This window comes from Engraulis encrasicolus, chromosome 18, assembly GCF_034702125.1.
Source record: "Engraulis encrasicolus isolate BLACKSEA-1 chromosome 18, IST_EnEncr_1.0, whole genome shotgun sequence".
In the NCBI taxonomy this organism is placed as follows: domain Eukaryota; kingdom Metazoa; phylum Chordata; class Actinopteri; order Clupeiformes; family Engraulidae; genus Engraulis; species Engraulis encrasicolus.
This window is the reverse complement of record NC_085874.1, coordinates 41156046-41169482: the sequence shown is the minus strand read 5'-3', so window position 1 is coordinate 41169482 and position 13437 is coordinate 41156046. Positions and strand designations below refer to the sequence as shown.

The window sequence follows — 13437 nt, the reverse complement described above, 5'->3', positions numbered from 1 at the left end:
ACTGTAGCTGTAGCAAAAATATAAGATATACGAAAATGTATAAGGGAAGGGGGATTTCTAAGTGTTGTGTGTTGAACTGCAAAGTAGGCTAATCCACATCGGCCTGTCAACACCAATTATGGGTCATCAAAAATTAACAGGTCATTTTCATTGCACACAACAACACGCCTAGGCCTACAGGCTATCACGTTTCTGTGTCAAAAGATAAGGTTTAGATATCATGTTCCCTTCACAAGCATTTCAATGAATTGGTTGGTGTCTTTCATTTAACTCAAAATAATCTTGAAAAGCTTGGTAAATCTTAATTGGCTGATTTTGGCCACATTGGCTGAAACAGAATTAAGATAGGACATAGACACAACTCTTGAGTTATTTATTTTAATATCATAGGCAACAGAGCTCTACTGTAATTTACAAACATTTCTGAAGGTTCATACAAAACATTTCAATTAGGCCTACACAATTATACAGTATTCATAAATAATATTGGGTTTACAAAATCCAAAATGTACCCTTATAAAAAGTTAAGGCTCCCATCTGGTATCATGTAGGCTACAAAAGCATTACTATATTTGAGCACTATAGTACAACTAAATTACATATTTATCTGGCCTATAAAGGATTCTTCTTCTTACACAAACCGTAAATGAGGTGTGTGTGTGTGTGTGTGTGTGTGTGTGTGTGTGTGTGTGTGTGTGTGTGTGTGTGTGTGTGTGTGTGTGTGTGTGTGTGTGTGTGTGTGTGTGTGTGTGTGTGTGTGTGTGTGTGTGTGTGTGTGTGTTATGGGGTGGATGGTGGGGACATGTCCATACCACTTCACTATTTTTAAGTGTGCCCACCACTTTATAACAAATATAATGAAAAAATATCAACCCTGTACAATCTGTGTCCACCATTTTCCAAACCCGTTTGCTGTGTGTGTGTGTGTGTGTGTGTGTGTGTGTGTGTGTGTGTGTGTGTGTGTGTGTGTGTGTGTGGTGTGTTTGTGTGTCTGCGCGCATCCACAAGCAAAAGCATATGTGTTGCCAGGTGAGAGCACTTATGCACTGTGGGTGTCTTTAAAAATGCTACATAAATACAATACAATGTTGTTTAACGTCCATGATATACACATTGTAAGTGTGTTGCGATCATACACATGCAGTGTGTAATGGTTCCAATGGTTCTATTGGGGTGGATACAAATCTTGTCCCATGGCTTATTTTTTTAATGGCCTTTTATTTGTTAATAGGACAGTGAGAGATTGGACAGGAAACGAGTGGGGAGACAGAGATGGGGAAGGTTCGGCAAAGGACCCAGGCCGGGAATCGAACCCGGGTCGCCGGCATAGCAGCCCAGTGCCCTATCGTTAGCGCCACGGTAGAGCCTGTTGTCCCATAGCTGACCAAGGTTAGTCATCTAAACAACAATACAAACTACGCACAACTACCATCACCCCTCTGGTTGGTCATCGAGAGCAGGAACAGAGCTGGTAGCCTGAACGTTTACATCCCGGGCTTCATTTCCTGTGTGTTGTTGTTCCGGAATACCTCCGAACTCTCCAGTCTCCTCTGTTTCCGTGACGATGCTGCCTGTCGCCGTGAGAACACCATCCAGGTGGCAACCCAGCCAATCAGAAGGCCGATGATAGCCAGGATCACTGGCACCCAGACTGGCACAGAGGGAGGGCACAGTGGCACTGGAGTAGCAGAGGTGGCGTCCACTGCGGTGGTGGTGGTGGGGGCTAGGGTGGTGGTGGTGGTGGGTGTCGGGCCTGGGCTGGCTTGGCTGTTGTGGCGCGTGAAGATGAAAGGCTGAGCCTGGGGAAGACGAGAAGAGCAACAGAGGATGAGGAGTAGTGTGTAGTGTGTGTGTGTGTGTGTGTGTGTGTGTGTGTGTGTGTGTGTGTGAGAGAGAGAGAGAGAGAGAGAGAGAGAGAGAGAGAGAGAGAGAGAAAGAGAAAGAGAGAGAGAGAGAGAGAGAGAGTGTGTGTGTGTGTGTGTGTGTGTGTGTGTGTGTGTGTGTGTGTGTGTGTGTGTGTGTGTGTGTGTGTGTGTGTGTGTGTGTGTGTGTGTGTGTAAATCTGAAAATGTCTTTTGATGACGGGCAACTGCACTAGGCTTTCTGCACTCATAACCAGCAGTGATAGAGGAATGTGAAAAACTAACATGAAAAGTGTCACAAATACTTGAGCGTTTAGAAATTGATTATTTGATAGAGACCATACATACTGCACTGATGAACATTTTCACATAAAAGTACATCATGTGTCAATATGCCAGAATTACCAAAATATCCACTTTCAAAACACCTTCATACGGTATTTAAAGCTGTGGAACACAAGATCAATTGAAGTAGTAGCGTCTCACTCATTGAACCTTTGGCTGACTTGCCTTACCTCTGAGGGACAGTGAATCTTGGTGCGGTCATATGTGAAGTTGGTGAAGAACTGTTTCTTTCCCACTGGCTCCAGCTGTGAACACAATACAGTAACACACCAGGTCACCTCCATGCACCTGCATAGACACACTCTATACAGCACATACGTACCATGTGCTACTGATAGATAGCAGAGAAGACAACTGTCTACGGGAGAATTGGACAGCACGACCTCAAGTTGAAGCTGTGTCGGCATACAAGATCTCTCCCTTGCATCCCTAAGATTTGATGACGCCTTTTCAGATAAGAAGAACTACACAGTCTTCCTGCATTGGTAGGCTAGGTCATGATGTTATGAAATTAGGCAATGTTACGATCATTTCCAGTGTTATTTGTAGTACTTTTATTACTGTATTTGTTTGTGTAGTAGTTTCTTACATGAAGCCTGAATAATTGGTGCCGTACGGGACGGCAGCCTCCATAGCTGGTATGTGAATGTGGGAATGTGTATGTATGTGTGTATGTGTATTTTGAAAGCGCTTGGAGTCAACTGTGTAGTTGTGATACTGCGCTATGCCTATAAATACATGTTGGTGTTCCATATACGTGTACATATTGATACATATTGTGCTCTGTCTGGTCACTCACCATGTTGTTCCAGAGTGCGGTGGCCATCTCAGAGTGACTCTTCTCACTGAGGTGAACACAGTCCAGGGCAAAGTAGCTCAGGTCTGGCTGGCCTTCCTGTGAGAATGCAGAGGGTTAGGTCTTAGTTAACGTATTCTTCTCTCGGTGTGCGTTCCAATATGTGACCTTGCGTCCTCCACTTGTGCTTGTGGCCTCGTACCAGGAAGTAATATGTCATGATGACATCATCAGAGACGGTTTAGGTAGGAGGAGACGGGACAGTCGCCGCCATCTTGTTGACGCCTTAGGGGTGCTATTTCGCGATTAGTGAGACCAGATCTGAGAGTCAATGGGAAAAATGAATGGGGAAACTGAGAGTAGGACGGGAGGGAACCCAGCGGTTGTGAAAACCATATGGTTGAAACCACCATGAAAAACAGATCAATCTAGACTTGGTTGTGTCATACGAGTCAAAATAAAGCTTTTTAAGCCACTTTTCTCACGTTTTTTTTTGACAGAGCGCAGGCGCAGTAGTTCCATAACGGCACGAGAGCAACGGCTTTTCACAACTGAGCATGCGCAACATTTCGAGTGTGCCGGTGCAGCCAGATGATTGGATCACTGGCAACGCAGCTCAGCAGGCACATTGGCTCTCGTTACCAGAAAGGCGGGAAGACGTCATATTTGCATCACGAATCACAATTAATTTCTATGGACGCTTACACCAGCTGTCACGTCTCCTCCTACCTAAACCGTCTCTGACTGATTAGACATACATGATATATTGATATTTGACTGACATTATATTTCAATATCTCAATTGTAAAGTAATTTTCTCATTTGCAAACTGGATGGTGAATGAAGAATAGTCCCCCAAAAATTGTTTTGGCTAGGCTGACCGTGGGGGAAACTTAATTGTTTTCTCAACGGAGGAGGGTCCAGGAGGCGGGGCGAGGCCACAAGCAGAAGAGGAGGACGCAAGGTTGCATATTGGAATGCAACCTCGGTGTGTGTGTGTGTGTGTGTGTGTGTGTGTGTGTGTGTGTGTGTGTGTGTGTGTGTGTGTGTGTGTGTGTGTGTGTGTGTGTGTGTGTGTGTGTGTGTGTGTGTGTGTGTAAATCTCTCTGTCCGTAGTTGTGTTTTAGTAAATGCAGCTGTGCCGTACTGACGTCAGGTGGATAGACAGCTGACAACGGTGTTGGACAACTGCTAGAATTGATGTTTTTTGTTCAGCACATAATTGTATGTGTTCATGTACAGTTTTGATGCCCTCCAGGAGAATCTACAATGTACTGCAACTACTACAAGCCACGAAAATAAGGAGAACACATTGAATGAGTAGGTATGTCCAAACTTTTGGTCTATACTGTATGATGTTGTGTGTGTAATTTTCTGGCTGCTGCCTGCTGAGGCGTTGGCCTAGTGCCATGGCATAGAGTGGTTAGAGAGGTTAGAGAGGGGTTTTTTTCAATCCGAGGGTTGTAGGTTCGAATCCCAGCTGACCTCTCCCTACACCTCCACCCATGGCTGAAGTGCGTTGGCACCTAGCCCCACATTGCTCCATGAGACTGCAGTCAATACCCTGGAAAAATAACAACTGTATGTCGCTTTGGATAAAAGCGTCAGCTAAGTGTAATGTAGGGTGACCAGACGTCCCGGTTTAATCGGGACAGTCCCGGTTTGGAGTTGTGTGTCCCAGGTCCCGAGCAAACTCTGTTGGGACACAAATATGTCCCGGTTTTGGCCATCCGCTACGTTGCGCTACATGTCTATCAAGGTAAATGTATGGAAAAGATTACATGTTTACCTGCCACAATTAATGGCAGCCAGCGCTTGTATAGAATTTTTGAAGGAGTCAGTTGCGATTTGTCATTCCTCCCTCTAAAATTGATTAGAATGCAGGAAATTGCATCTAAAAAAATACAAATTTTCCCGGGGGAGGACCCCCAGATCCGCCCGCCAAATATTGTCCTTCAGTCACGCACGAAGTGTCCCGGTTTCAGACTACAAGAATCTGGTCACCCTAGTGCAGTGGTTCTCAAACTTTTTCCATCATTCCCCCCTTCAGAGGGTCTGAATGCTTCTGAGCCCCCCCCCCCCCCCCAAGCAACAGCGCTCGCGCGGACAGATTTAGCGATCACTGCGCAGAATCAAAGAACAGGTGACTGCAGTCGAATGCAGATGTGTGTTCGTTTCTTATGCTATTCAAATTCATGACAATTAATGATATAATGTTGGTGAGGGCTTTAAACGTATTCACTTACTGGCGACAGGAAATCATTTCCGTGGGGGGGGAAACCCCCAAAATCAGATGTCACACGCCCCCCCTGAGATGCCTCCGCACCCCCCCCCAGGGGGGCTTACGCCCCACTTTGAGAAACACTGCCCTAGTGTAATGTCATGTAAAAAAATGTGTTGATACCCACGTTGACCAGAGGCACAGCAGCGTGCTGTAGGAAGGGCTGCAGCACCACGGCAAAGTCCTCGCGCTCCTCATAGCGGCCACCAGACACCAGCTGCTCCAGGGCAGCCTGGGACACAACAACACAGAAGGATGATTAGCGCAGCACTATAGCTCTCTGTAATGTCATAGCAATGTTGTTATGATGTAGTTAAGCATTTTCAGCAAGTGAATAGGGTCGCCGGCGACCCCTGCTGCAGTAAGAGGCTACGAGGGACAGAGATCATCATTGGTGACTGGACTGCATGAACCACGCCCAGCCCCCTCCCCCAACGCACACACGCACGCATATGGGACCCACTAGTTTGACGCCCTCTCGGTACGTCACATGGTAATCAAACATTTTGGCAACACTTTACAATAAGGTTACGTGAGTAAGGACGGAATAATGTCTGAAGTAATGACTGATTAATAGTGAATAAACATGTGATTCATGCATGCAGAAATGTCTAGTCCATTAGTAGTCAACACATAATGATGAATGACTCACTATGAAGTAAATGTGGTACATCAGGGGTTAGTTAAGGGTGTGATATCCAAATGTTAATAAATCATGTGTTAACATTGCAAAACACTTTGGGATACATGGAAAATCTTTACTGGCCCCCATCACTCAGAATCCTGATTTTCCGCCAGGTAACAACTCCTCTGTTTTCATGTCATGGCGAGATAAGCATATCATTTTCCTTGGTCATTTGTTTAAAGACAACATTCTTAGGTCATTTCAGGACCTACAGGATACCTTTCATATTGCTAGGTCTAATTTCTTTGGCTATTTGCAAATAAGACATTTCCTTCTTTCCTTGCCAAACTTTCCTCCTACCATTTCTCTCTCCCATAACCCAGAAAATTTCCTTCTTAACCGCAAAGACCTCAAAGGGTTCATTTCAGGTTTTTATTACCTACTGCTTTCCTGTAGCACATATGAGCTACCTAACATCTCTAAAAAATGGGAGGGTGATTTAGGGACTGAATTTATTGAAGATGACTGGCAGGAGGCCATTGCTGCCATCAGGTCAGCGGCTACCAGTAATAGACTAAGGGAAACTCAGTATAAAATACTGCACAGGTTACATATCACCCCTGTCATATTACACAAAATAGATCGCTCAATTTCCCCCCTCTGCAACAAGTGCAACGCTGAAAGAGGGACCTATTTTCACTATTTCTGGGATTGTAAATATATATCAAGATTCTGGACCCAAGTGGCCAAAATAATTAGTGAAGTTATTGAAGTCGAGGTAAAAAAAGACCCTAGCGTCTTTCTGGTTGGGTTGCCCTCTAAGGTACTACAGCTTCCAGCACCAAGATACACATTACTTGAGAAACTCCTCATCTCTGCACGTAAATGCATATTATTAAACTGGATTAAAGAACGCCCACCTACAGTCACACAATGGTACAAAGAAATTTTCAGTATTTTGCCACACGAAAGACTGATGGCACTGGCCAAGGGGAAAGAAAGTCTGTTTAACAAAATATGGTCCCCCTTTATAGGCTATCTTCCAGAAGACCTGAGTTCTATTCTCTTGAGAGGGGAGTTGAGTGAGTTCTGGTCACAGACCAGGCCTAGATCTCCCTCATAACCTGATCATGAGATGCCTGTTCATGTTTGTGAAAACAATGTGCTCCTGTGTTGTTGCTGTGGACACACCTCCTTTTCTTTTATTTGTCCTCCTTTAATTTATTTTTCATTTATGTCTCTTTATCTGTGGTTGCTCTTTTTGGTGTTGTTTATTTCTTATTTTATTATGCTGTGTATTATTTATTTATGTTCTTGTATTTTTGTTTGCGCCTGATAGCTGTCGATTGGGTGTGGGGGGGGGTGGGTGGGAGGGGAATGTTTTGTAAGTTGCTGTGTGATAAAAACAATAAAAAAGTATGTCAAAAAAAAAAAAAATCATGTGTTAACATTGCGGAAAAAGATCATACCATATCTTTCCGATCATATATGAATCAGACCTTAGTTAACGGTGCAGTAATAATGGAAACATATGGTCTGTAATTCCGATTGCACCGTTAACTAAGGTCTGATTCATACAGTATATAATCGGAAAGATATGGTATGATCTTTTTCCGCAATGTTAACACATGATTTATTAACATTTGGATCTCACACCCTTAATTAACCCCTGATATATCACATTTACTTCATAGTGAATCATTATTATTCCAATCATGAGTCATTCATCATTATGTATTGATTACTAATGGAGTAGACATTACTGCATACATGAATCACATGTTTATTCACTATTAATCAGTCATTACTTCAGACATTATTCCATCATTACTCATGTAACCTTATTGTAAAGTGTTACCAACATTTTAAGGTTAGGTTTAGGGTTAAGGTTAGGGTTAGGGTTAGGTTTAGGGTTAAGGTTAGGGTTAGAGTCGTATGACGTAAGCGGTAAGTACCGAAAGGGCGTCGAATTAGTGAGTCCCGACCTCATACGTATATACATGGATGTAGGTGATGGAAAGGGGGATGTAGTGGTGCATCGGCATCCTCGCTTTTGGGCTTCCTAAAAGAGGCTTCCTCAACTTTCACTGCAGGAAAATGTTTCTTTTTCATTCTTTGGCTGATCAATGTTATTATATATAAATAATATGGAACGGAATAAATACCAACTTTCCAGTTGAAATGGCTATCCCCGTTGTTAGTAGATCTACCTTGCACCACCACCACCACCACAAAACTCGTTCCAGCACCCTTGCATTCATATAAATGGTCACCAACACCCATACATACCTACCTATGATACAGGGCGGTAATCTGGTGTTTTTTTCTGTATTTGTGTGTTTGGCTTTATGCAGTATCTCACCTGATACTCAGCATTAACCCTCTTCAGCTCCATAAGAGCTGGGGACTGGTCTTGAGGAAGTACTGCACATGGACATTTCTCCCTGAAAACACACGCACACGCACACACACACACACACACACACACACACACACACACACACACACACACACACACACGCACACGCAGACACAGACACATATTGTTTTTTTCCTGAAGTCTGATTGAATACATTCAGTGTACGAAACATTCGTTTTTAAATATATGTTTGGGCTATTAAGCCTTTATTCAGACAGGACAGTTGGAGAGTGTGACAGGAATAGAGTGGGAGAGAGAGACAGGAGAGGATCAGGAAATGACCTCGGGGCCAGAATCAAATCCAAGTTTCGTGCATAAAGCCATGTTCACATACAATACTTGCTTCTCGATCACTCGCCTACTCACCACTCGCTTCTGGAACGTTTACTAAATGTTCTTGCAGATTTAACTGCCAAAGCTAAAGCAAGAAGTACCAAACTCTGTTTTCCAGTTGATTACTCACTTACTCGCCTCGCTCAAAGTTAAAATATTTTTATCTCAGAATCACTCCTCGCCTACTCGCCTCGCTGGAACACATAGACATACTGTTGACTTCACTCGCTGAGCGAGTAACTAGTAGTGATGAGTGTGCTGTGAACGAGGCTTTACAGAACAGTGCCTTAGCCGTTTGAGCCACAGCCAAGGCCACCAAATGATTCCCAGATAGCAAAAGGGTGTTGAAACACACAACAAGTGTTGGGGCGTTGATCAACAATAATCGAATATTGTCTGTTCCTGAGGTCTGATTGAATACATTCAGTGTACGAAAAAATATATTTTTGGGCAATTAAGCTTTTATTCAGACAGGACAGAACCCGACAGCAAGAGGGCGTTGACTTTGCGGCGTTTGGTGTTGATTCGATGACAATCGGCGCAGATTCAACGTCCCTTTGCTGTCTAGGTTTTAATTTCACAGTACTCAGCCCATGCCATGAGAAGCACATGTAGTAGTGCATTTAGTGGGCAGTCATGGGTAAGCGGGGGCAGTCATGGGTAAGTGGTTAGGGTGTCAGACTTGTAGCCCAAAGGTTGCCGGTTCGACTCCCGTCCCACCAGGCTGGTCAGGGGTGCAATTAAACAGGGCTCTCCCCATCCTCCTCCATGACTGAGGTACCCTGAGCATGGTATCATCTCGCCGCACTGCTCCCTTGAATGCAATTTCGTTGCAATTTCGTTGTGTGCAGTGTGCACCTGTGTACTGTGGAGTGCTGTGTCACAATGACAGGTGAACTTTCATTAGAATGTGTGACCCAGTACCCTACCTTGGGATTAAGTACATGTTGTAGTGCCTTTAGAATGTGTGACCCAGTGCCCTACTTTGGGATTAAGTACATGCAGTAGTGCCTTTAGAACAGGGCAGGGGAACCTTTTTCATTCAAGGGGCCACTTCAAATTCCTACAAGGGTCATAAAAGTCCTCCGAGGGCCGTATATGAACACAAAAGGATTTCCCCATGCAATTTAGGCCTATATTGAAGGTAGACACATTTAAAACAGTCCCAACCTTCTCTAGGTCCCCTGAATATAACGTCATTGCATTGGAAATGTAATTTCTAAGATTCCTTTACAAAATATGTCATATTTCATGTGAAGTTGCATAACATTAAAATGATCTCGGGGGCCGGATGAAACGGCCTCAAGGTCATAGGGCATAGGTTCCCCACCCCTGCTTTAGAATGTGTGACCCAGTGCCCTACCTTGGGATTAAGCCACAGGTCAGAGTTCCCTTGTTGATCTTCCTCAGTAGGTCGATTTGGGGAACTTCAAGGATGTTCACCAAGATCCGTGGTACCTACAAACCCAAACCATGATGATACATATTAATGCGTGTGTGTGTGTGTGTGTGTGTGTGTGTGTGTGTGTGTGTGTGTGTGTGTGTGTGTGTGTGTGTGTGTGTGTGTGTGTGTGTGTGTCTGTGTGTCTGTGCGCGCGTGTGTGTGTGTGTGTGTGTGTCAGGGCTTGACACTAACACCCGCAAGCCAAATGCGGGTGAATTTTGGCGTTGGCTAGTAGATGTGCGCGTGTGTGTGTGTGTGTGTGTGTGTGTGTGTGTGTGTGTGTGTGTGTGTGTGTGTGTGTGTGTGTGTGTGTGTGTGTGTAAATCAGGCAAAAAAAAAATCACAGTAGCAGCAAGTGAGAGGGCCATTCATGTCTCCATTAATAGAAAGTACTGTACCTACTCCCCATCACAATTTGCACTTTGTGTGTGCTAGCAATGTTGGCTATGATTATGTCCTCTTTTGAAAGTCGCTTTGGTTATAAAGCGTCTGTCAAATGCAATGCAATGTAATGTAATGTAATGTATTAATCAAACCCATCCACCAAACAGTAGCAGCCTTACGGTCTCACCTCAGCATAGAGCAGGTCCAGGCTGGCCGTTATGTGTTCGGTGAAGTTCTTAGATGACAGATTATCCTGTAAAGAAAACATTATTTTACTGTATAAATACAATCATATTACAGTAATGAAAACAATTGTTTTTTTTGTTGTACAGCATTCTGGACTTCTACGTGTATCACATTTTGGCAAAGGTGTGTGTTTGAAAATTGGGAAAGAATGGAAGCAAGCCAAGGACTTACTTGGTCTTTGCAATAATGACACAGATCATTGACTCCAACAAACAGTGTGACCAGCTTCCAGTCTTCAGTGTAGTTCACTTTCTGTGAAGGTAAGATATGCAGAGGTTATATTAGATCAAATATTACCCTTAAAGGGGCACAAGGTAGGATGACATCGTTTGCGCGGTGCCCGTGGCATGCCTGTCTCAAAATCTACACCGTAATGAAAAAATGCTGTTCAAATAAACTCGCTGTGAGGATGTTTTTCATCACGGAATGCCAGCAGTTCATACAAATCTGAATACGGTATGTAAAGCGATGTTTTCAAATGAAGAGCGTTTCCCACGAGTCGACAATCGTTCGGACCGCGCTGTCAAAAGTTGCATGTGGGGTTTTCTGACAGCGGACCGTGGAAGTGGTCGTGAGAGCCATTGTTCACTTACTAAAGACTCGCATAAGCGTCTGCCGACTCTGGTCAGTGATTGATTAAATGTTTAATCCTGCCTAGAGCCCCTTAATAATTTAGGTCAACCAATGTAACAGTCCTTTGTGTTGCTACTAATTGGTCTAATTATGATTAGATTACATTGAGTATTATGTATTTTGCTGAGCCAAATAAAAACAATGAACCCACCTTGCTGTTCTTCATGGCTTGAATAAGAGAGCTGACCTGCCCTGGGATCGCACTGTTTAAGGAAATAAGAGAGTGAATGATCTTGACGAAAGAAAAAAAGAAAGAAAGAAAGAAAGAAAGAAAGAAAGAAAGAAAGAAAGAAAGAAAGAAACACACACACAGACACACAGACACACAGACACGCACACACATACACATACACGCACACACACACGCACACACACACACACACACACACACACACACACACACACATACACATACACACACACACACACACACATACACACACACAGGCGCGCGCACGCACACACACACACACACACACACACACACACACTCCAGAGCGTACCTAGTCTGAGCTTCGGACGTGGCCATGTTGAAGCCCTTCTGTAGTGACCCTTGACCTTTGGAGAAGCCATGGACGGAGGGGTTGAAGCTCTTCAGGATATCTAGAAGAGACGTGACATACAAACACAGCGATGATAGCACAAAGTGGCCTTTCATTTTCTGTTAATAATAATACAGCCAGGGCTCTAAATTAACTTTTTTCATCACCAGCCAAAATGGATAGACGCTCATCTTACTAGCCAAACACACACTCGCCAATGGGTGAAAGTGGCTGGTAACTTGTTCTTTTCTACCAGCCAAAATGAAATTTCACCAGCATTTGGCCCGTTGGATGGTGTTAATTTAGAACCCTGAATACAGCAACCATAGTAATAATACATAGGTTTTATATTTAGCTTTTTATGGCACTCAAAGATGCTTTACAATTGTTATTTAGCCCCTTAAGACACGGCATTATAAATGAGCTGTTACCAGAATGGCAATGACCAAGTCGCAATGTATTACTAAAGGCCCTGTGCATTGTCATAGTAGTGTAGTACTATAGTAGTTAACTTTCAATGTCTATTACAGCGTGCCACAGGAGGTACGGCGTGCATTAAGGGGCTACGGACAAGGTCAAGACAAGGGCTATATGGAAAAATGTGAAGGGTTAAGGTTTTTAATATATAGGCTTAAGGTTTTTAATATATAGGCCTAAGTATTTATAGGAAATTTGGGTTTAACCAGTTTCACAATAAAGGTTGAACTCATTTACTTGGTATAGTGGTGATGGTCTTCAAGTCACTGTCACCCCCAATACTGTAAAAACACACAAAGAAAGGTTACCTATTTTGGTTAACCAAAAATGCAATGGTCACATAACTACACAAAAACAGATCAAATAATAAAATTGCACTATTGGTTTGCATAAGTAGTATTTGTGTATGAGTGCTTATTAATATTAAGGCATTCATTTCTTTTTTTTTTAAAAATACATTATTTTGGTCTTTTTTGACTATTGATGACAGGATTGAATGAGAGGTGGACAGGAAGTGAATGGGGAGACAGACGGGGAGGGGTGGTCGGCAAATGACCCGGGCCGGGAATCAAACCCGGGTCGACCGCATGGCAGACGAGTGCCCTACTGTTTGGCCACGTCAGGGCCAAGGCATTCATTCCTACTGACCTCCAGGACACTCCCCTGTACTCTGTCTTGAGGTTGCCGTAGGTTTTGGCCTTGGCCGCGCGTCCAGCCTTCAGTATAGGACAAAAAAAGAGGAGGGCAGAAAATACACATACAGTTAGCCTGGTAAACCAGCGTCACCCGCTGGACACTGAACATTTTTTAGCTGCGAGTGGGTCTGGCCTCGGATCTGAGAACGTTTTGAACACTGTGCCCTGAGTCTGGCAAAACCAATCACAACACATAGATTTATTTTGAATCAAAGCGGGCAGGGTTTTGAGGGAGTGACGACGAAGCTCGCAACACCGTTGGGAAAGCACATCAACTGCAAAGATCACCGATTGGTCAGAGCGCCGGCACGGTTTGAAAAAACAACAGGTTGTTCTCATCAACAATCTTCGGAGG

The 13437-nt window shown here is 43.8% G+C and overlaps 1 protein-coding gene across 1 annotated transcript in view; it reads right to left on the bottom strand.

Moving 5' to 3' along the window:
• Positions 1–1000: 1000 nt before the first annotated feature.
• The window catches only part of LOC134468249 (phospholipase B1, membrane-associated-like), a 36057-nt gene continuing 23620 nt past the window's right edge, over positions 1001–13437 (bottom strand). The window contains exons 27-38 of the mRNA XM_063222192.1: positions 13036–13103; positions 12625–12668; positions 11872–11971; positions 11520–11571; positions 10907–10987; positions 10677–10742; positions 10025–10119; positions 8272–8353; positions 5412–5516; positions 3007–3102; positions 2378–2452; positions 1001–1799 (exon numbers count right to left, since the gene is read on the bottom strand). Coding sequence (XP_063078262.1) covers positions 1485–1799; positions 2378–2452; positions 3007–3102; positions 5412–5516; positions 8272–8353; positions 10025–10119; positions 10677–10742; positions 10907–10987; positions 11520–11571; positions 11872–11971; positions 12625–12668; positions 13036–13103 — 1179 coding nt within the window. The 3' untranslated portion in view covers positions 1001–1484. The remainder of the gene's footprint in view (positions 1800–2377; positions 2453–3006; positions 3103–5411; positions 5517–8271; positions 8354–10024; positions 10120–10676; positions 10743–10906; positions 10988–11519; positions 11572–11871; positions 11972–12624; positions 12669–13035; positions 13104–13437) is intronic.